The sequence below is a fragment of the Aythya marila genome (assembly GCF_965140915.1).
Source record: "Aythya marila genome assembly, chromosome: 17".
Taxonomy (NCBI): Eukaryota; Metazoa; Chordata; class Aves; order Anseriformes; family Anatidae; genus Aythya; species Aythya marila.
Genome location: NC_139058.1, coordinates 3,469,066 through 3,491,368, shown reverse-complemented (window position 1 = coordinate 3,491,368; position 22,303 = coordinate 3,469,066). Strand labels below are relative to the sequence as shown.

The following is a 22,303-nucleotide window of genomic DNA, read 5'->3' as shown; positions in this document are numbered from 1 at the left end:
TGCCCTCAAAGTAACCTTCAAAGCATCTCCCAGCAGCTTCTCTTTAATTCTACCAGCAGGCACCTTCCAGAGTCTTTATCCAAATACTTCTGTTATTGTTCTCAGTCTGAGCAGCTCCTGCTTGTCCTCAGTTTGTTTTCTGTGTTCCTTTTTTAACCAGGAATGTCGGAGAGAGAGCGGCAAGTCATGAAGAAGCTGAAGGAAGTCGTAGATAAACAGAGGGATGAAATCAGGGCAAAGGACCGGGAACTCGGACTTAAAAATGAGGATGTAGAGGCTGTAAGTGGCTCTTGCTCTTCCTACTTCCCTTCTTTCTCACCCATGCTTCTGTAGCTTTCTTTCAAATTTAAGTTGAAGTGGAATTTTTAAGCAATGTCAGATTATCAGTCCAGAAATTGATGCGTCCAGCACAACTGTGGAATGCCCCAAATGATGAGGCAGGCGGTGCAGGCACACGCCCTTTGCTGCGTTTGGAGGGACCAGGCACACTTGGAACATGACTGGAAACCAGTGTAACAAGGGAGGAAGGAGGAGGAAGGACGGGTTGTTGTTTTGTTTGTTTCCTTGAAGACCTGACACCTCCCTCCTTTCATGGGAACAGGACAGGTAACCTGCTCTGGCTTCATGAATCTCTGCTTTGGCAGTGCAGCCTTTCTCAGCAGTCCCATTCCTCAACCCACCCCTGCTTTGGGTGAGCAGGTACTATGTATTTTTTATGTACTCTCCACAGAGTTTGGCAGCAGGGACTCCACTCATGCACTCGCACGCCGTGGATGCGATGTGGATTACCTCTGTGCACACTGAAGGGGAAGGAGGGAGGGAGGAAGGGGCCTGAGCCCAGCCCAGGTCACTTAACATTCACCAGCAGCGACCAGAAGGTCTCTGAGGGGATGGGGAGTGCACAAAAGATTTAAGATAAAAGAGTTTATTTAGTCTTAAGTGAGTCACAGACTTCATCATGACCTTGGCAGTCACTTGATGTCATGGTTCTGTCTGTGTTATGACCTCCTTACATGTATTTTGCTTCCCATCTTCACCTACAGGCTCAAAGGAAAGTGCTTATAAATTGAATAGTAAGGATTTCTCTGCCTTGTCTTTCTCTTTTCTACTTTGGGTTTAAGAAGTGATTCAAAATCCTGTAATCCACCCTGTCCTTGAATTTTGCTTTTTTGAAACATTATATTGGAAGTGATGGATTTGGTTTTAGCTGGAGAATTCTTTGTGCTTTGGGGAGAGTACTTCTTTTTTTTTACTCTGGAAACCAGTTAAAGAAGTTTTGGTGCCTGCAACAGTATTAGATGATTAGATATTAAAAAATGAGTAAGGGAGTGAGGAGAATTTTCAAGATCAGATTTAACAGGAACTCAGTACGTGTTCTTTAACGTAATATTTGGGACTTGTCCATTATGGCTGATAGCTGAATGGATACTGAACTTCTACTGACCTTCTACATTTGCAGCTTCAGCAGCAACAGAACAGGTTAATGAAAATTAACCACGATCTGCGGCACCGGATCACTGTTGTTGAGGCTCAGGGGAAGGCACTAATCGAGCAGAAGGTGGAGTTAGAAGCATATCTGCAAACCAAGGAGCAGGAGATGGGCAGCCTACGAGCAGAGCTGGGGAAACTGAGGGAAAAACTGCAGGGTGAGGACAGCCAAAATGGGGAGGAAATAAAGGTAAGAGGCACTACAAATCACTTCTTAAAACAGCCTTTTACAGAGCCTTAGTCTTCATAACACCTCTTCTTTGGCTAAATGTGATCAACATGCATCAGAAGCAGTGGTGGTTGAACATGAAAATCTGCAAGCCCCAACAGGTCCTGAAGGTGCACAGCACTATGACAGTGGTGGCGTGAGAACCACAGTAGAAAAGAAATTGTGTCAGAAGGGGTCCCAGAGGCAATGCAGAACTCTGCAGGCAGACAGTGCCTGAGGACAGAACGCTCACATGCAGTGGAATATGCCTGCTTTGCCTGAAATCTCTGTTTCATAATCTTAAAATGCTACCTGTCCTCTTCAGGCCTCTGGACGTAACGTAAAGAATGAAGAACAAAAGGTGGAGGGAGGGCTGGCTGCTGTCACACTGCTAAAGCTCTCCCTGGCTGCGTGTGCAGGCAAGCCTAGGTTGTGCCAGTGACTTGACTAGGAACAGCATCTCCAAGAGTCTTTACAAACACTCTTTACAAAAGTCTCTGCTGAGTCTCTACAAACACTAGATCTGTCTCACATCTCGGTCTGCAGTGGGACAAACAGGCCTGAATGTTAGTCCAGCTTCTGGCATTCAGTCATTTCAGGGAGATGAATCTTGTGATACTCGTGATGGTCATTATGGGTCTGTAACTGCTGAGGAGCCCTGCGGTTAGAATGGTTCCTGTCTAAACCATGCACGAGACGCAGCCATTGCCATGTCCAGAACAAAGCTGTGCTGTGGGTTTGTAAATTCGTATCTGTAGCTCTGCACAGGGAGAAGAATGTCATTTTCCCCCTTCCCTTGAATATTTTGAGCAACTCAATCTAAACATCCTTCTGCAACTCCAGTACAACTGCTCGTTGCATGCTTTGTGGGTGATTTTTTTATTTGTATCTTCTGGGTTTTATTTACAGTGGCTTTACAAATTAATAGCGTATAAGCCTTTGGGGTAGAAACAAAACACAGTGCAGTCACAGTTCCGTGATATGCTCTGTTATGACCAAACAAGTAACAGCATTTCACTGCAACCCCTCAGTATGTGTCCAGAGATTTGAAAATACAAGTTTTGCAGAGACTTGCTGTGCTTTCTGTTCTTACTGACCATGCTTCTATCCATTGCCTCACTGTGATTGTTCACAACTGAATAAGAATTTTCTTAATCCAAGAAGTGACAGGAAAACTGGGGTCTTGTGCTTCAAAAATGAGTGAGAGCACACTTGACTCTTGCACTACTTATGGCATTTTGATCTAATTATCGGGACAGAGCTGCTCTATTGCTGCAGAATCAACACATAAATATTTGAAGGCATGTTTTAGAGGAAATAACTTTGGCCATATTCCTGCTTTTGCTTCCCACTAGAATTTGTGCAGTGAAGCGTTACTAGCACAAATGTTCATGAAGAGCAAATGTTGCATACTCAAATACTTGCTGGAACAGGCAAAATGAAAATCTGCAAATTGGCTTGGTGCTGAGATCAGAGTAGTAAAAATGCAAATCCAAGGGGATGTTTCTCTGCTCTGCTGTATCTCTCAGTCTTCTTCATGGTTCCTATTAGTTTCCTTTGTGCATGTGACACCACTTCTGTCTTACTCAAGCAAATGTGCTGTAGGATAAGGGATATTACGAGATGAAAGAACTTCAAGGAGCACTGTGGTATAGAGCTTGTGCTGGTAAGAGCTCCAGTACCAAGCCATTGAAGAAGCACAGCAGCATTGTACGTGCCTGACGGACTGCAGCAGAGAGCAAACCATCTAATTCGCTTTTAGGAGGCAGGGCTGTACATCAGGAAGCAGAGGCAAAGGCTGATGGGGTGCCCTGGTACCCCCAGGAATGTAACAGCCACTGTTAACATGTCACTGCTGAATTGGGCAAGCAGTGTATTAATAATAAGAGGATGACTTCACTGCTGCTGATTCAGCCAGGACACCCTGCTTTGTAAACGGGGCCACCGAGCCCAGGCCCGAAGCCAGCAGGAGTGAAAGTGTCTTCAGTCTCTGGGGAGAAAGGATGCATTCTTCACCTCTCTCTAGCTCATCTGGTCTGTGGCAATGGTGCCTCTTCTAATTAGAGCCGTTCCCCGCTCTCTGTGCCAGGCTGATGGTTAGACAGGAATTGCAGTGGCAGGCGTGCAGCTCAAATAGCTGCGTGCTCTGCCATGGACATCGCTTGTTGGCTTTGGGCAAGTACATTTGCATTGGCTACCAGCCCTCAGTCTTTGATGATTTGAGCAAAATCTAGCAAAAAAGAGGTTATTTGTACAAACCAGCTCAGACTCTAACCTAGGAGGGTGAAGAAGAAAAGTGTTTGTGTGTTTCACAGGTTCCTGTGAAACTCTTGTGCATCTATCTTTATTTAATACAGTCTGTGTAAAGGAATGCGTTTGGGTTAATGGGGTGAATCAAACAAATGGACAGATGAACATTGCTCTGCTGTTTTGTCTGCAGATTTCTTCCACTTTTTAGCTAGATCCTAGTGCTAATACCAATTCTGCATTTTTGAATAAAGGCATTAAGGCAATAAGAACTTAAATCTCCACTTAATATATTTACATCCAAACAAACTTTCTCTTTGTGGGAGAACTGGAAGGAACTGTCATGATTTTTGCTATGCTGTTTTTTCAGTATTTATATAAAAGGCTGATGTTTAATTTACCCTATTTGTTAAAAGTACACATTCCTTAAACAGACTTGTTTATCGAAAATTAGGCTTTACATTTTCAATAGGCTTTCTAGCGATCTGGATTCCACAGGAATTTCTCCACAAGAAAGCTCACACCTGTGTGGTGACCCACTTTGGACCCAGTCTTTAGGCTGCTAGAAACAATTGGGCTGTGTGTGTTCATCTTCCCAAAAATACAACTCTGGGAAAGGTTCCTGTGAGCACAGGGCTTTGACTGAAGGTCACTTAGGTCATCCTCATCTGCAAGGTTCCCCTGAGCACCGAGTGAAGAGCGGTAGAACAGCGCTCAGATCATCTTTCAGAGAGCTGCCATGGTATCATCAGCCCTGTGTGTGTCATCGGTCAATCTGAGCACAAGAAAGAACAAAGTGATCAGATCTCTGAGCTGTTCCTGCTGACAGTTTTTAACATGAAAAATAAAATAAAAAACTCTCGTATTTTTTCTCTTAAAACTGCTGTTTCTCTTAAAAGAATATTTAATAGTGCTGAAAAGAAAGATGTTGGGGATTAGACTGATAAATATTTTAAACTCCTCAGAAATGCATTCACACGGTGAATTTAAAGCCTGTGTTTCGCTTCCTAGACAGAACCAAACAATGACGACTGCCTCTCAGAGTCGGAAAAGATGGCAATGGACTTAAAAGATCCAAATCGTCCAAGATTCACTTTGCAGGAGCTCCGGGATGTCCTTCATGAGAGGAATGAATTGAAATCTAAAGTGTTTTTACTTCAAGAGGAGCTTTTATATTACAAAAGGTAGGTTAGGTCTTCTCTCCTGTTGCATGCTATGTACAGAGGAGCTATAGGTCAGGTCTAGAAAGAATAAATGTGCTCTTAAATAGTGTCCAACAAGCTTTTATATCTGGTTTTTCAATATTGGGAAAAACTTACATCCTTTCCTAACTCCCAGATTCCCCCGATTCTTGGAAAGATTAGAAACATTTTAAAAAATTTAACTTAAAAAATGAGGGTAATTGTGGGTCTAAAATGGATATTATAGAACTTTTATTCCATGCATTCCTCTTCTACTTTTTTATTTGTTTGTCAAAATGGGAAGAAAATATTGAAAGGAGACCCTTTCTTCATAAACAGTCCACCTTCAGATTGAATTTTAGAACTGAAAGTGCTTCCGTGGCTTGGAGGACAATATTAATTACCTTTTCTTTCTTTCAAGTGAGGAAATAGAAGAAGAAACCAGAACCCCTCAACCTCCGCCCATAATTCAGTCAAAACCCTCGACTCAGCCTGAATCTGGAATCAAACGACTGTAAGTAGCATGTTTTCTAAGGATACTGGATATAGTCTGCAAATGCTGATAGCCACATCCCTAATGTATATGGGAGAGGTCCTGAATGTCTGCAAGTGTTTTCTTCAGAAAGGAACATTGGATAGGTGTCGTGAAACAAGAGTTGGCTTTGGCCAAAACTCCAGCCTACTTATAGGTGAGCTTCCATCCTCAGATTTTGCTGTGCCACCTTTTGCTTCCTACATGCAGACAGCAGTAGGGAATACAACTGTTCCATGTGCTTGTGTTTATAGGCTAGATGGGCGTGTGCAAGAAGCCCATTCCAATTCTGTTTCTTTCCTAAGTATGTAATTCAGGCTAGCCAAAAGAGCATGTGTTGCTTTGTTTCATTATAGCTGTATGAGCCAGTGAGCGCTTAATGACAGACACCTGATCTTCCCAGAGGATTTTTTTGTCTCCACCATGCAGTCATACTCCAAAGGGAGGTGCTAATAGATGTGGTGTTATCCAGAGCACCACTCAGCCTGTCCTGTGTGCCCAGAACTGAAGTCAGCACCAATCTCAGCATGCAAGGATTGTAGGAGCACTGCTCCTGTTCAAGCACAAGCCCCAGCTCCTTAATGCACAGTCCCTAAGGTGGTGGAATGTCGCAAACCACTGGCCCCTAGGTCATGCTCGGAAGATGTGTAAAGAGTGTTGTTCACAAGTAAAGCCAAGTGCAGACCTCTGGCAGTTGGGTGTGGAGAATGAGGTTTCACCATGACCTTGCTGGGCTTGTTTCCCTGTTGATCTAAGTCTTTAGATTCTGACTGTGACAGCACAAAACCTTTTGTTTGCTGTTCAGCTGCCTTGCTGGAGAGGATGCCAGCTTTCTTGGCTAGAAAGTACCCCACCCTCTCCTGGTAAAGTGTTTAACAGTGTTGTCCAAAAGTGAAGTTGAAACTCCTTCCTTCTAGATTTATTCCAAATTAAGTCTCATAATCTCAAAGCAAGTCTCTGGATTTTTTTCTGACACCAGAAGCATAGATTTTTTTAACTGCATAAATGATTTTGGAACAATCATTTGTTTCAGCATAAAAAGCTCTTCCATCCTGTCTTCATGTCCATAACCTCCAGATTTTGTTTAATAATAGCAGCAGCCCTGTGAGAGTAAGTTTCATGGGAAGATCTGTGCTGGTCCAAAACACCATAAAGTCAGAAGGGCACTTTTGATTATTTTCAAGAGTCCCCAGCTTCCCCCTGTGCTGCTTTGTTTGCTGAGAGCCCTTCCTCTCGTATGACTGGAAAACACACTTTGAGTTTGGACTCATTAAGTGACTGGTAATAATGCTTTGTCTCACCAGATCTCTGCCCTGTAATGCTTCTTTTTCTTTTAAATTTATGTTAGTACTTTTTAAAGCTTGCCCTGTTGTGGGGGGGTGGCTGTTTTCAGCATACCCAGTTTGTTGATTTCAGTCCCACAGTCAATTTATGAAGCTGTAAGCAGCCATTGTAAGTCAAAGCACACGCTGACTGGGTGTCAGCCTTGGCTCTGCCATCTGCATGCAGACATCACAGTGCAGGGAGCCATGGCAGGAGGAACGTGAGCGTGTCCAACTAGCTGTGGTGCTTGCTGCTTTCTTCCTCTCAGTTAATTTATCAGCGAGTACCCGCTGAGCGTCAGGCCATTTGATCAGTGCACATTTCCAGGTGCCTATCTAATCTTCCTGTTTCTCAGATTCTGGGTTAAATTCATATAATTGAAAACTCACACAATAAAAAGTGAAAACGTGTTCTTTTGGCCCCTTCCAGAGAAGGTAAGAGTCTTCTGCTGGACTGTGAAAGGGCGTATTGAGCCTGCTGTTGGGATGGAATTATGTTCTTTAGCTGCCGTCTTCAATCCCTCAGTTTCTTTCTGCTCTCTCCTTACTTAGCCTTCACATTAAATAAGGGAAGATAAAACCTTCTATTTAAATAACCTGAAGGACAGTAATTGTTTACATATATGTCATGTTCTTGCAGCCTGTCTGGATGGGATTTGCCAAGTGTGGGTTTATTTTCTTTGCCCCCTCTGCTGTGTGTCTCGTCAGTGTTGTGTTTGTAGATTGGTTACTCCTACAACCCAAGCAGTCCTCAAAGTGGTTAAGAAGGGGCTGGTGGCAGGGCTGTCGGCTTTAAAAAGACAGGAAATTTCACTGCTGGGAGAAACAAGGAACCCAAGTGTAGCGTCTGACCTGTCCTGTTCTAACACCTCCACCTGCACTCCTGGCCTGCCGCAAGCTGTCTCCAGAGCTGCTTTCTCCCTGTCACAGGCCGAACACCCTCAGCACCTCACCTATGACACCTTGGTAACAGGCTGACACACAAACTCTGTGTACCCTAATGACGTGAGGAAAGCTCGTAAGGTTGAAGTCTGTGTGCAGAGTGCTTTTATAAAAGAAAGCAGATTTTTTGTTTTTGTCCTCTGTTTCAGGCTTTTCCTCCTAACTAAACAAAAAGCTGAAGTACAAAAGTAAGAGACTGATGCTGTCATCTCAGGAGAAGTTTTATCCTTGCCTGTGTGGTGTGCCCCTTTTTCTTTGACCATGCAGTATCTCAGGGAATGAGATATGTATAGCTTGTGCCATCTAAGATGTGCTCAGATGTTTCTATGCAGCACCCACATAAAGAAAAGGAAACAGAAGTCGCAGTAATCCACATTTTTTCACTGCCAGAGTTTGCAGGTTTGGGGCAAACTGGGTTCTGATCTCATCATACTGCATTTGTCTCAGCCACATCACATGTCAGAATTTTGATGAAATAATATAACCAGGAGGCTTTATTGAGGAGAAAGAGTACAAGGATTAAAAATGCTCCCTCTGTTTTGAGCAGAAAACACCCTTTTGTTTTCTCCTCACGGATATGTGCTTGTTTGTCACTGATGTAATGCCTGAAACAGCCATACGTTTTCTTCCTATTCTTGCAGCCTACAAAAGCTGATGTGTCTGCCTGATTGCTGCAGCTAACCGTGTGTGCCACAGTGTGTAAAAGTAAAAGTCCTAGCTACTGCTAATGGTAGAACAATGTTTGTTTGTTTTTGTTTGGAATCTAAGAATAGCAGTTAAGGGTGGCTGTGTTGGGGAGAGCTGCGTTTGGTCACAAGTGAAATGTCTCTCGTGATTTCAACTTAATTTTTAATTGACATTAGTCCACAGTTCAAAAAAATATTTGGCACAAGGGAGAACCTCTGAGGAGAACCCTTAGAAAAACAGAGGGTGTTCCAGGTACGGATGAAGGTGTGCTGGCAGGCTTGTGTGGGGCTGGCTGGGCGCTGAGCACCCGGCCGGCATGCTCTCAGCCTCTAAGTTGCATGAATTGTCCAATGCCTAGTGAAAGTGCTGAATCCTTACAAAGAAATGACCTTGCTGCTAGCCAGCTAGAAAGTGTTTCTGCTGGAGTAGCTGCAGGGTCTCAAACCAGTACGTAGCTGCCTGCAGTTAGCATCTTTCTGCATGTGAAACAATGCAGGCTATTCTAGAAGAGGTACCCAAGCCCTTTAACAAAGTAGCTTGCACAGGAGGTGATTTTAAGATTTCAGCTGTGGTGATTTTTAACTCGAAACTATCAACTATTAACAAATGTTAATTTGTAAAGTCTTTTAACTGTAATGCTCGTCCTGTCTAACCCTGTTTTCTGTGCAAATAGCCGGTAGTCACAGCACAGTCCTGTTCTGTATTTAACATACACCTTCATCGTTCATTTCATTATGTCCGTGCCTGTTTGTTTCTTGGGAAGAAAAATGTGTGCACTCTGCTCTGCATTGCTAGAGGTGGTGATACCCTGATGAAATCCAACCCAGACTGCAGGCTGCCTCACAACAGAAAAGTGGTATCTTTTAGAAATCCAAGAGCAATTTAAACTGTTTTGGTGACTGTTTTTTCTAAAAGAGAGTTTTTCAGTGAGAAGAGCTGTCTTAGGTGATGCAGATCCACCTCTCCCTGTAGTATGTCCTGTGTGGTAATTCAAAGTAACCCCGTGTATCATGTTTGCCTCTTTTCTTTTTAATGGAATGCTTTTTCTTTCCCTTGCCCCAGTCTTACCTCTTCTGTGTCTGTACTTTCCTGACCAGGATCTTTACAGCCATAATGCCCATGGTAGCAGCTGGATTGATTCCAGATGATCCCACATTGCAGCCAATAAGAAGACTTGTGTCCCTTGTAGGAATTTTTTTTAAATGTTTGGTACTGTGTTTTCCTTTTGCATGACCCTCTGTTAACACACACTGCTGGTTGCATTCTCATCGGCTGCCTGTGGGATCACAGAAGCACAAAGTGCCAATCAGAATGACCAGTCAGTGCACAACTTGTCATAGTCCTCCGTGCTCATCCTCAACTATTGACATTTGATCACCTTTTGCCTTACTGTTACCATGCTAAACCAATCATTACTCCTTAGAAAACTGTTGGAATATGCATCTTTAACCAGAATCTGTTAATTTTGCTTACTAAGCCAGCCTATTCATAATTCACACAAATGCTTTTAAATAAAAATGTCATTCTAATGACTTGTTACAAACAAGTTAGATTTGCGGAATGTAATGGCTGATATCTACAGTAATTTCCAGTTTTAATTATAGGTTGTTGCTTCCATGTTTTCTTTCTCTCTATGCACTGTAGATTTTGTCTCTAATTATGTATTTTGGAATAGAGTATACACTCAATAATCAATTCTGTCACCCTATTCTTGGCTGTCCCTGGAGGAGGTACTTGCTGATAATTGTTAAAGCAAACTCTTTTTGCATTAGAACTGCTGCTTTAGAGGTCTTTACATCTACAGCAGCAACACAGTATACACAATTCCCTTCCTCTCCACAGATACGCTTTTTTGAAACATCCTCCATAAACATTTTCAAGTTCTAAGAACCATTTTCATTGTTTCAGAAGGAATAAACTCCCCTAATCCTTCTGCTTGGTGTAGAGATTTTACAAACACATTTTTCTCTTACTTATTTCATGATAAAAAATGAAAAATTATTTAAGGCTGACATTTGAAATTTACTGCATAAATAGAGCAGTCCTCTGCGTGGACTTCAGGGTGCTCAACTTGACCACACAGGACTGAAGGTGCCCAGCAGAAAGCCCTAGTGACTGCACACGTCACGTGTCAGCTGGAATTGGACCTGGCCCTGAAAAGATAGAGCATATATGTGTGAATTTGAGCTCCTGTGATGAAAGTGGTAGAAAACTATCAGACTAATTAAGTGCAAAAGACTTATTTCACTGTTAAGGCTGTAATTTGAAGCCAGGAAATGCAAAAGTTCAGGTCCTGCTAGCAACATCCGTTGCTTTGCAGTGCACTTGGGTAGCCTTTTATATCACTTTCTAGTCAAGAACAGCTTATTAATAATTACCAGTGTCCTTACCTGCACGTATCATAGATGTTTTTGTGGGAAAGCTGCCTTAAGCTTCAGCTGACACTCAAATTCAGCCTCCTATGTGACATCGGAGGCAGAATGCCCTGTTTTGCACGAGACAGCTGGGATGGTTGGGATTGGATACTGAGGGGAGGCTGAAGGGAGCGCAGGCAGAGGAGGAACAGTGATGACAGTGGGGTGTAGACACAGGGCCAGGTTTATGCCCTGGCAAACAGTCCATCTGCTGTAAGAGCTGCGTTTATATTTGTGTAATCTCTTACTGTAGAAGCATTTAGCAAGTCCTGTCCTGGATCAGCACCGCGTTGTGCATGGTCCTGTGCAAGCACAACAGTGCTTCCCCCTGAAGTGCACCAGTGAAGCCCAGAGGGCATGCAGCCAACTCGAACCCTCGGCAGCTGGAACCAAAACTTTTGCATTTCTCAGCAGACTTAAACACTGCACTAACACCTCTTGTACTGAACTCGTTACGAATATTGAGTTTGCTTAATCAAGTAATCTCACTCTGTACAAATGAGAATGACACTAAGCGCTTTTCTGACTATTTTTTAGCTGTGTTGTCAGCTGGCAATATGTTGTTGTATTAAATGGCTGTTGGTTCACGTACGTCATTATCTTAGAGCACCCAAGCTGTGTGACAGGAAATGACGTGCACACTTGTGTGCATTCGTTTAGAGCCTTCATCCTGCAAACTCTTGTGAGCCCATGTGCATTTGTTCAATTATTTTTGCAGGAACCTAGCGTATGTATCAAAATCTGTTCACTTGGAAAAAAATGGTGGAGGCTTATTTCTTTTATCTTATGAATTTCCCTGCTGGCACCCCTAAAAATATTATTTATTTCTGCTTCATGGTAAATTATACAGATTTAATGCTAAAGATACCACTTTACTTATGCTGAGAAACTAACGTGTTGTATTTTGTTGCTTTTGTGTTTCAAGGCTGGGGAAGGGGCGGGTTGTACACCTAAAACAATAACTGCACCTCGCAGAGTCAACAGCATTTAGAGCTTACGTGAAGCTTCCGTAGCAAAGCTGCTTGAGATTGCAATGACTTCATCTCTAATAACATTTTGACATGCACTCCCATCAGGCTTCACTGCCTTAGTTTTTGCAGATGCAAATGGAGTTTTTTGCTCTGTGTTTTTTTGTGCTGTGTGTTGTGTCAGGGGTTTGAAGTGTTTTCAAGATAGTAAACAGTCTTCTTTCTTTTCCCTCCCCTCCCTTCCTCCTCCTTCCTACCCGGAAGGTTTAGTTTCTTCTCTCGTGATAAGAGACGCATGCAGGCATCCCAGAAAAATGTCCACTTCCAGGATACTTTTGGCGAATGGTCAAATTCAAATAGAGATGACACCTACACCGAACAAGGACAAGAAGCCCTGCAGCACCTGTGACTAAAACCCTGAGGTGGTCAGCTTCCTGCAGTAGATCTCGACAGTCTAGTAACAAGAAGCTTCTGTGAACAAATCTGGCAGCTCGTCATTTTTATTTGCCTTGCACACCTCTGTGGTTGTGTCTCAGCTGTACTCCTCCAAAGGGATCCCGCACTGTTCACTTGGTGACTGTTGAAAACAGAGTCCAAGCTTTGCAGTCATCGATGCCCTGGGACGTTGAAGCTTCTAGATGACTTGTTTCGTGCTGAATAACAAGTCTACGTTCTTGTTCACGCATTAACTACAGTAACACGAGCTTCTCTAAACCAAAAAAAGGACCTGTGCCATTAATAGAAGTTTGTTTGCAGTGTACAATATCTATTGGCAAAGACTCTGTTACCCTGTTTGTTAAAATTTTGGGTTGTTTGCTTTTTCATAATTTGCTAGGATTTTTTTTTTTTTCAAGAGGAAAACACCACAGCTGGCCACTCTCCGTGGCAGGTCTTAGCACTGCTCTGTCCTGTCAAGTTCAGCTGGCACCTGCCTTTTGCAGAGTAACCACTTGGAAATTCACCTGATACAAATCGATAAACTGGAGTAGCCTTGAGAGGGATAGTGAGTGTATACGTTTCCCTTGCTGCTTATAGTGCCTAAAGCATGAAGAAACCAATGTACGAGGTGAGCGTGCCTTGCATTTTGCCATGAGTTCTGCAGTATTAATGGAAAACAAATTGCTTACTATGAGGAATTCTAACACTTTTTTTTTTTTCTTACCAGGGACTTCCCCCTAGAGTAGCACAGTTGCTGTAAAGGAGTTAGGTCCCCTTCCCACAGACAGGTTTTGATTTAAGTCACACTCCACTTTTCTGCCTAACTCAGAGTAAAAGACATCCTCAAGTAGCTGACACAAGCTATTTTAACTAACTTAGAGATGACCCCAACTCAAAACCTTTTTTCTGACTAGTCTAAACACTATTTTGGGTGGCATAGTGGGCAAATTCTGCATATGCAGGTTGCTCTGCTGCTGTTGATTGATGTTTGGGTAACCTGCAATTACAGGGGCCTTAATTTGCCCCCAAAAGTCCCACACATGAACTGCCAGGAGGTGGGTTTTAGATCCACTTTGCAGTTAAGTAAGTGTGCGACCCTTGGGACCGCCTGAGGTTGTGCTTACAGAAACCTTAACACTAAAGCTCCGTGCAGCGTAACTGCTGCGTGTGGCACCCTGGCTCTGCACCTCACCAGGCTCTGGCCCAGTGGGAGAGCACAAACACAGCCACCGGCTGCTCCTCCTTGTGAGGGAGCTGGTGAGGAGGTCACCTGTGAACGTCGCTGCCTGCCAGGAGAGTTGGTGCTGAAGCAGAGCACTGCTGGTGAGGAGTTCCTCGAGTGACAGCAAGGCTTGTGCAGGTGTTGCTTAGTGCTGGGGGCTGCTGGTGGCAGTGCAGCATCTGCTCTGTGAAGAGCCCGGTGTTGGGTGCAGGCCAGTTGTTTTCAGTCCAGGATGATCCCCAGCCGGATTCCTAAATGTGTAAGGGCAGCAAACGGTTCACTCCTTGGGGAGCTGTGCCAGGGAACCATTTTGTTGCTGGGGTGGGCTGAATGCTGCTCTGCTCCCACCTGTAACTGATCTGTTTGAACACAGACCCTCAGCAGGTTCTAGGTAGAGAAAGTGTTTACGGTGCCTGCCAGGCATCATTGCCATTTGGGGCAGGAGGGGGAAATGTGGCCTTACACGGAAGGCATTTCCATTTGAAATAGTGACACTAGCATCTGATGCTAATATTAGGCAGAGATAATTTTGCCTGGTTACGTTTTGGTAACACATCATGAGTTTTATGCTTACAGAAGGCTGTATCCATAAAAGAGCAGCACTTCACCCTGCCGTGAGAGTCAGTTCTTACATGGGGGAAGTCTTATTGTAACGTTAAGTTGCTAACATCCTGACTTCACTTCTGCACGGGGGCGGAGGAATAAAGAGCACACTACAGTTGGATCAGGCAGTTAAATAAATTGTGAATGATTCCTCTCTCTCCCTAGCGTAGTTTACAGTCATTTGACACATTTAGAAGAGATGCAGTGATCAGAAACAATGCAAGAATACGGCAGATTCCCAGCCTGAATAAGCACATTGCTTTCAAATCAGCCAAGAGCACTGAGCTGGGATAATAGGAAACCACAGGCTGAACTGTTTCCCCCAGCATCTAAGCTCATGTATTTAAAACTCTCCTGGCCTAGTGCACGTACAGCTAGTCCCATACGCTAGAGCCCAGTGCGCTATTGTTAGGTCGAAGCTGCAGCTGATTTCAAACAATGGCACTAAGCAGTACAACCTTCCCCGTTCATCTCTGTAGCCCATTACCTCAAAAATCTGATGAGTCACTCCTGACCTGCTAGTATTAACCACCTCGCTCCTCCTTCTCACGTTAGAAGCGCTGAGTTTATACACACCAAGTGTCATCTGAGAAGGTGGCACGTAGGGATGAGTATGTAAAGAGTTGAAGATCTGTTGTGTAGTTTCTCAATATTAACTAAAATCTGCTTTTAAAAAAGGGGCCGGGATGTTGTCAGGTATGGGACGTAACAATCCTGTCTCCAAAGTGCAGGATCACTGAAGTTTTTTTTTTTGGTTTTGTTTTGGTTGGGCAGTAAATCATTTTAACAGTTTAATAAATATTTCTGAAAAACAAGCGTTTCTGAAAGACTTGTGTCCTTTTTTTTTTTTTGTGGAAGTCTAATACTACCTGTTCTGGGGATGCAGTGTACAGGTCTGTCTTCTTTCCCCTGAAAAAGGCTTATAAGTGGAAATACAGCCTCAAACTGGGCAAGGTTTTGGATATGGCCATTCAAAAACTGCCAAGGATATAATTTAAAATATATTAGCACACATTTAGGAGTTGCTGATGATGGCAAAGAACACCACAGATCCTTTCCATTTCACTGCGGAACGCTGTAAGCTCCTCAGTGGAAGATGCGTGTCTGGATACACATCCTGTACACGCATCCTGCCAGAAAATAGAGGGTGCTTTGCCCTCTGGTTTCCCCAATTCAGCTAGAACCAGCAGCAAGCCCAGTTGCTGGAACATTCAAACCCTGCACAGACAGGACTTCACTTGCAGAGAGGAGGAAAGGAGAGCTGGATGCAGCTGCAACCACAGCATCGAGCCATGACACCGTCCTTAAGTGACCTCTGACATAATGACTGGGGCTGTTTTCTGACCTGCTTACTGCTGTGCGGTGTGCATTCCTCTAATAAAGGGAATGACACCCTCCCATGATGTTAAAAATAGATTTCTTATTACATGCCTCTCATACCTTACAGAACTAGTTAAGGATGGAGTATTACTAAAGATCTCACCTGTCCCAGTGTCTTCAAGAAAATAAAGTCTCTTCCCTTCAGCTTCTGGTTTGGGCCACATTTTTCAAAAGCTTTGTTTGTTGCTATTGTTTCATTTCTATTCCTTCACAAGTGACTTCATAAAGGGCACCTGTCTCACAACATGAGTGTGAACATCTGACACGTAAAGAATTAAATATGGAGCTCTCTCACAAACACTCATCCAAGCAGCAAGCTGAGTATCAAATGAGGTGTGTACTCAATTTCAGTGGGGTGCCAGTACATGTAGTGCATTTCTTACAGTATTCACCATTTCAAAATATTAATAGAAGAATTTAATTTCTCTGAAGAACAATTCAACAAAAGGTATTGTAACTGCACTGTTACAGGAACCAAACTACAGAGAGCTGCTAGCAGGTCAAAGTCATAGGCACAAGACAGTAACACGACCGCTGATGGTTCAGGGAACGCAGCTCACAGCCCCAAGCTGACAGTGATATCTGCAATTGAATCATGTCCGTGTCCTCCAGAAGGTGCAGCAGACTCTCTTTATCCAGAGACTGCAGGGAGCCAAACCTGCCGCATCACCTCCTCCACACCAGTTCATTTACCAGGACAGCAGAGGCAGGTCCCAGGCAGCACTAAGGGCAGCAGGACTTGGCTCACAATATTCTAGGGGATGATAAGAATAGTCACCATACCCAAACTTCCCATTGTTCCTGTAAGACGTGGTGCTGCCAGCTATCGATGCTTATCATCATCTCTTTGCTTCTTGGTATCTCTCTCTCTGCTCCGATCTCTCTCTCTGTCTTTCCTATCTCTGTCCTTCCTATCTCTTCCTCTGCTCCTCTCATCTTTGGAGTCCCTCTCTCTCTCACTGTCACCCCAAGCCCATGACCGCTCCCTTTCTGGCCATCTCTTTTCTCTGCTCCTTTCATGGTCTCGGTCCCTTGTTCTCCAGTCCCTTGATCCCTCTCGAGAAAAGTTTCTTTTCTCTGCTGAGCCTTCTCCATAGAAATCATTTTTCACATTTGGCAAATTGATGGGCTTTCGGAAAGGTCTGTCCCGTCCTCCGAACCGTAGCTGCCCGGATTCTTTTTTGCCTCCAAACCCACCTCCAAGCCTCCGAGGAATCCATCCTTTGAGAGTTCTTTCCAGTTCAAAATCAACAAAGATCTCATGTTGGTCAATAACCAACCTGTTGGCATCTCTGTGGGCCTTCAACAGAGCACGTTCCTCTTTGTACTCAATAAACGCATAACCCTTGGAAAAGCCTGTGACCAAGTCTCGAACCAGACGAATCTTTCTGATGTCTCCATACCGGGAAAAGACCTCCTTTAACTTCTCTTCTGTTGTCTGAAGATTGAGCCTTGCCACAAACAGGGTGAGGTGAGGATCTCCCGTAACTCCCTTGTTGGGTACGTAACGTGCCAGCATAGCCCTCCAGATGGCACGGTCATGGGGCTCTTCATCCGTGCCATCGATGCTCCCTGCTTTGAGGGGGTCATATTCCTTTGCTATGGGGGCCCAGTCATTCATTGTCTGGTGGAAAAAATAAATAAATAAGCGTTACACACACAGGTCACTGCTGATGTTTTATAAACAAAATCAGGTGGTGCGAGAAGCACTTTTAGCACTGCTGTACAGCATTTTTCACCCAAGAAACCTCAAAAGTGTGACAAAATGGTCATGTCACTGTTGTTAGATCCTGATTTTTCAGCAGGACACCACAGTGTTACCTACACTCCTGCAGGTAGGTGCTGAGGCCCAGCAGCAGCGTTCTGCCTCCACAGCAACAAGCAGCTGGCGTGAGCACAAACATCTATAAAACGCTGTGAAACCCTTCACGGGGCGGTGCCGGCCACCTCCTACTGCATTACGCTGAAAAACTCTTCCCAGAACACAACAATCCTGAGAAAATAAATAAAAATAAAACCTCCGAAGCCAGCTCCGGGGCCCGGCGGGGCCCTCTCGCAGCTCCCGGAGCCTGCGGCCGGCGCTGCCCCGCCTGAGGCCGGGCGGGCGCAGAGGGCCCCGGGGCTCTGCGAGGCGGCGCCCCCCGTCCTGAGGGGCTCCCCCCGGCCCCAAACCCTTTTCCCTTCCCCCTCACCTCTTCTCACGGCGCGGCCCTACAGGCGGGAGGAGGAGGAGGAGGCGAGGAGCAGCAGGCGAGGAGCAGCGGCCGCCTCCCCCGAGCCCGCCCCCGGGCTGAGGCGAGCGCTGAGGGGAAGGGGCAGGGCGAGGAGCGGGCTCCGCCATGGAAACCCCCGCGGGGAGGAGGAGGAAGGAGGGCGGCTGAGGGGGGGGTGCTAAGCCCGGCCGGCCCGCCCCGGGGAAGGGAGGCAGCGGAGGGCATGCAGCACGGCCGGCAGGAGGTGGAGGAAGAAGATGAGGAAGAGGAGGAGGAGGAGGATGAAGGCGGCGGCGCGGAGAGCGCGCTTGAGAAGAGCCCCTTCCAGCTAACGGCTGAGGACGTGTACGACATCTCCTCGGTGGTGGGCCGGGACCTGCTGCAGCTCAGCGCCGGTCCCCGGGCGTCAGCCGCCGCGGCCCGGCTGCAGTTCAGCATCGTCAGGGTGCTGGAGATGCTGGAAGCGTTGGTGAGCGGCGGCAGCCTGGCCGAGGAGAGGCTGAGGCTGGAGCGGGACCGCCTGAGGATGGAGGTGGAGGCGCTGAGAGGAGAGGGAGCCCCGAGCAGCGCCCCGCAGGTGGGTGCGGGACCCCCAGAGAGGGTCGGGGGGCTGCCAGGGAGCTGCGGGGGTCCCTGCCCCCCGAGACAGGCCCTGGGAGCTGCCACATGTCTGTCACAAAACCCAGGCTCACGCCAGAGGGGTTGGAGGGTACCTTTGTCACCGTCTGCAAGCTGTTGTCGCAGCCCAAGGGGTCTCGGAGGGGCCACGATCCCTCGCTGTAGGTTTACATGTAGTGCTCGCAGCAGTTCAGGCACACAGCTGCAGGTTTTCAGAGCGTGGATCCACAGTTGTACAGCTCTCAGCACCAGTCTGTCCCATACAGACACTTTGCCGTTTATCATACAATAAAGCTTTGGTACTCTGCACAAGGAAAGCTGATGAAGATGACAAAAAAAAAAAAAAAAAGACGTTAAGAAAAAGGCCTTAGGAAAACAGAAGTCTCTCCGCTACAGTGTTTCGGTGTGATCATAGGTTTCTCAGCCTCTCTCACCACCAGAAAAGCTTGCTTTCATTTTCAGCTTCCTGGCAAATGAGATCGCAAACTCTTTGGAACAGGCTGGTTTTAGATGTGGTCAGAGCCTCACAGGTAGGCCCCTTACTTGGTTAGGGAAGACAGAGAATAAGAAAAACAGTAACTACTTAAAAAAAAAATCAGGATTGTGAAAAACAGATACTAAGAGTTACTATGATTTATAAAAGTGAGATTTTACTTTAGGAATGTCCAGTTTATGACAGGTTACAAGATCACGTTCACCCCTTTATTTTACAGCTCAACCTTGGACCAGACAAAATGGTAATAGACCTCACGGATCCAAACCGCCCTCGGTTCACGTTACAAGAGCTGCGAGAAGTCCTGCAGGAGCGTAACCAGCTGAAAGCTCAGCTTCTAGTGGTGCAAGAGGAGCTACAGTGCTATAAAAGGTATATATATCATGCAAAGAACTAACAATGCTGTCTGGGGAGCTTATCAGATCAAAGTATTGCAGGTTTGAGCATCGAATTTGGGCTGGGCACTGTCAAAATCTGTGTAAGACATCTGTGCTCCTAAGAGCCTACAAATGAGCAAAGAAATATGGGGGAACAATGAAGTATCCATGCAATATAGTTTTAAAACTGAACTCTCTCTTAGTCTGTGCAGTTAGCAGCCTGCTCTGGTGGTTGTCCCACTGAAAGCCTACGTACGGTTACTGCAACTCCACACACAAGCTGGATTCTCATGCGCACAAATTAACCTATATAGTCACGGCAGTTGCACATGTGTTATTCTTGTCTGAAGCCACATACCAGAAGATCATGGGGATTTCCATCTCACTTTAGTCAAAATTTCCTTCCTCCTCCAACGTGCCTCTTGGGTACAAACGGGGGTATGCTAGCTTATCTACTGTTCCTTTGTCCCCAGAGTGAGTGTAGCATTAATGTAGGCAGCAGACTCTTAAGTTCTTTCATTATCATTGAGAAGATTTTATTTTTAAAGAGTACCAACAGGGATTTATGTAATACACTTAAACGATGCAAAACAGGTTCTTTCAGAGAAGGATCTCTGCCTTTCTAGAAGGGAACAGCCTAGGAGAATCAGTGTGCTCCAACGGATGGGCTGCAGGAAAGGTCTTTCTCTTGGCGCTACAAATTGCTTCACCTACGAGGCTGTTCTCCCCAGCCACCCATGCCCCTCATCATCTGGCTCTACTATAAGCTCTTTGGGGCAAGAAATTACTTTTTAATGTAGACACAAAATGTTTGAGCACATAAGATTTCAGTTGAGTTATCTCAGCAACAATCTCTTAGATTTGCTAAGCCTGCCCTTTGCCTTGTCTGTAAGAATCAAGTTAAGCCAAGAAGTTAAAGTTAAATCCAAAAAGTCAGTTTACAGACTGTCTGCACAGCAGCAGTTCTCACATAACAGTGAGGCACCAACTTCCCCCTCCCAGCTGACTACCTTTGCAGTGCAACCATTGGAATAGCTTCTTGCCTTTGATTTCTCAGCTGTGTTACACAGCTTTCTACATGGCAAGTTAAAAATTAACTGTATGAATGTTTTACATATTTGAGTGAATGTCACGGTGCTTTGTACCTCGAAAATGCATCAAAGTACTACATGAACCAAAAAGCGGCCATGTGGTTTTCTCTTCATGCAGTGTTACAGGTTAAGTCAAAAACCACCATCCCTTTAAGCGTTCACATAAAACTGCAGGGGAAGAGGATAAATCTGAACATGTATTCTAAAATGTCTTGTGTATGTGTTTTCAATGGCCAAAAAGCAGTGCTGCTTAGCTACTTCCAGCCTTCAGCTACTGCAGTAACAAACTTTGATCCACTCAGTTCTTGAGATAAGAGAGGTCAGCTCAGAGTAGTAAGTTAGCATGCTGCAAAAATACAATGTAATATGCAATTGGTAAAAATTTAGCCTGATTGCAAGCAGGAAAAGCTGGTGAAGCTGAAGAATGTGTGATTACAACCTTGTAAAGTATAACAGCACGAAAGCAGCCTGACAAAATCTACAGCTCAGGCAAAGCCTGTCTTTTCTGCTCTATAGGATGGAAAGAGGAACACTCACCTACCTTGCAGGGAAAGCTGGGAATCTCCCTTCTGTTCCCAGTTGTGTGGCCTGAGCCTCTATGGCTGCGCTGAAGGTACAATGGATCCATCCAAGCAGAACATCACTATTTGTGTCTGCATCTTGTTTTTGTCTTTGGACTCATACAAATCCAGTATGTAACTACACTTCCCTTTCACTCGTGTTATGGTTTGTCATTTTTCCTTCATTGAAAAGTCAGCTCATTACTTTTTTTTTAGAGTCCTCATCACAGCATAGCCTAAGCAAAATTACAATGCAGTAGTTATTCAAGGAAAATATGAATAATTCATTAAAAGGAGTGGGCCAGGCTGCCGCGCCTGTCCTGGGAACACCCCCTCACCCATGTCCCAGGCTGCCCACTGAAGGACTAAATGTGGACAGCAATGCTATACCATGCTATGCACAAAACCACAAAAAAAAATCCACTTCTCTTGCCAGTGGGGTCATCTCACAGACAAAGGACCAAACTCAAGAAGTGGAAAAAAAATCCCATGGCAGCAGCCCAAGAACCAGCAAGGACAAAGAAGAGAAGAAAATCACCAAGCGTCTGTAAGTTTGTGTTGGTTTTTGTTTGTTTTTTTCACCTTTTTTGGCAGAACATGGGACAAGGACATGCCTCACACTTAGTGAATCCAGGGATGAAATCTGAACTTTGGCCTAGTTAGCTGGACATTGTTCTCTCCTTTCTATAAAATTAAAACTTGATAGGGAAATAATTTCCTGTGGAAAAAGTACTTTACAGGAAAGCAAGCTCCACCCTGGCAAGCAGGGTATCACTTTTTTCTATAAAGAATCAGCATTTCAGAACAAATGTGTGTGAGTTGGGCCCTGTTAGCACATGAAAGCTCATGCTAGCTGTCCCTGGAGGTTTGTTTACATTGTATGTACACAGCTGTACGCAGTACCCACATGCTCAAGCCTTGTCCTTAAAAGTCCCCCAAAATAGCAGGACACAGCAGTCGCACCGTATGATCCTGCTTTTCCATTTGTACTTTTTTCTTTTGCAGGTTCTCTTTTAAACATGGAAAATGAACATACTTGAGAACTTTTAACCACTTATGTTCAGAAATGGCACTGCTGAAAGCCTCTGAAGGAGTTCGGAGTCAAGGATTGGAAAATAAAACATCACTCTTACTGTAAAGAATAATCTCCTAAGAATTCTGTTGTATATTTTTTCACAGAAGATTTTACCTTAATTTTTTAGAAACTGTTTGACACTTTTTGCATTGTTGGATTCCTGCCAGACATTACCCATCTGGAAAGAATAAACGTTTATATGAGTGGGTTTTTTTTATTCTTATTAAAAGAGCCTGTGGCCACA

General features: G+C 44.8%; 3 protein-coding genes across 6 annotated transcripts in view; 2 read left to right on the top strand and 1 right to left on the bottom strand.

The window, feature by feature from the left end:
• RILPL1 (Rab interacting lysosomal protein like 1) overlaps positions 1–15,068 on the top strand; it is a 23,952-nt gene extending 8,884 nt beyond the window's left edge. Inside the window, exons 3-8 of one of the 3 annotated variants that reach the window (XM_082774051.1) lie at positions 161–279; positions 1,460–1,678; positions 4,955–5,127; positions 5,546–5,638; positions 9,705–9,792; positions 12,254–12,393. In XM_082774051.1, coding sequence (XP_082630177.1) covers positions 161–279; positions 1,460–1,678; positions 4,955–5,127; positions 5,546–5,638; positions 9,705–9,792; positions 12,254–12,259 — 698 coding nt within the window. In that variant the 3' untranslated portion in view covers positions 12,260–12,393. Of the gene's footprint in view, positions 1–160; positions 280–1,459; positions 1,679–4,954; positions 5,128–5,545; positions 5,639–8,783; positions 8,860–9,704; positions 9,793–12,253 lie in introns of all 3 variants that reach the window. The other 2 variants (XM_082774052.1, XM_082774050.1) reach the window with 2 other exon arrangements.
• SNRNP35 (small nuclear ribonucleoprotein U11/U12 subunit 35) lies at positions 10,642–18,706 on the bottom strand. Of its 2 annotated transcripts, XR_014318685.1 has the most exons (3): positions 18,559–18,706; positions 16,149–17,256; positions 10,642–10,760 (listed from the first exon to the last, which is right to left on the bottom strand). XR_014318685.1 is itself a non-coding variant. In XM_082774055.1 (2 exons), exon 2 carries the CDS (start codon positions 17,251–17,253, stop codon positions 16,456–16,458), a length of 798 nt encoding a protein of 265 aa, XP_082630181.1. In that variant the 5' UTR covers positions 17,254–17,256; positions 18,559–18,706; the 3' UTR covers positions 14,861–16,455. The 2 variants fall into 2 exon arrangements, 1 of the variants encoding a protein (XP_082630181.1); XM_082774055.1 differs by lacking the exon at positions 10,642–10,760 and having other exon boundaries at positions 14,861–17,256.
• Positions 18,022–22,303, top strand: RILPL2 (Rab interacting lysosomal protein like 2). The gene is made up of 4 exons (XM_082774056.1): positions 18,022–18,422; positions 19,177–19,328; positions 21,421–21,531; positions 21,990–22,303. The coding sequence occupies exons 1-4, from the start codon at positions 18,069–18,071 to the stop codon at positions 22,012–22,014; spliced, it is 642 nt and encodes a 213-aa protein (XP_082630182.1). The 5' UTR covers positions 18,022–18,068; the 3' UTR covers positions 22,015–22,303.

Excerpts from the sequence above, each read along its gene's own strand:
- RILPL2 (XM_082774056.1), top strand. The coding sequence starts at position 18,069 with ATGCAGCACGGCCGGCAGGAGGTGGAGGAAGAAGATGAGGAAGAGGAG. Across the intron at positions 18,423-19,176 it reads CCCCGAGCAGCGCCCCGCAG|CTCAACCTTGGACCAGACAA; the intron begins GTGGGTGCGGGA and ends TTTATTTTACAG. Across the intron at positions 19,329-21,420 it reads GAGCTACAGTGCTATAAAAG|TGGGGTCATCTCACAGACAA; the intron begins GTATATATATCA and ends TTCTCTTGCCAG.
- SNRNP35 (XM_082774055.1), bottom strand. The coding sequence starts at position 17,253 with ATGAATGACTGGGCCCCCATAGCAAAGGAATATGACCCCCTCAAAGCA.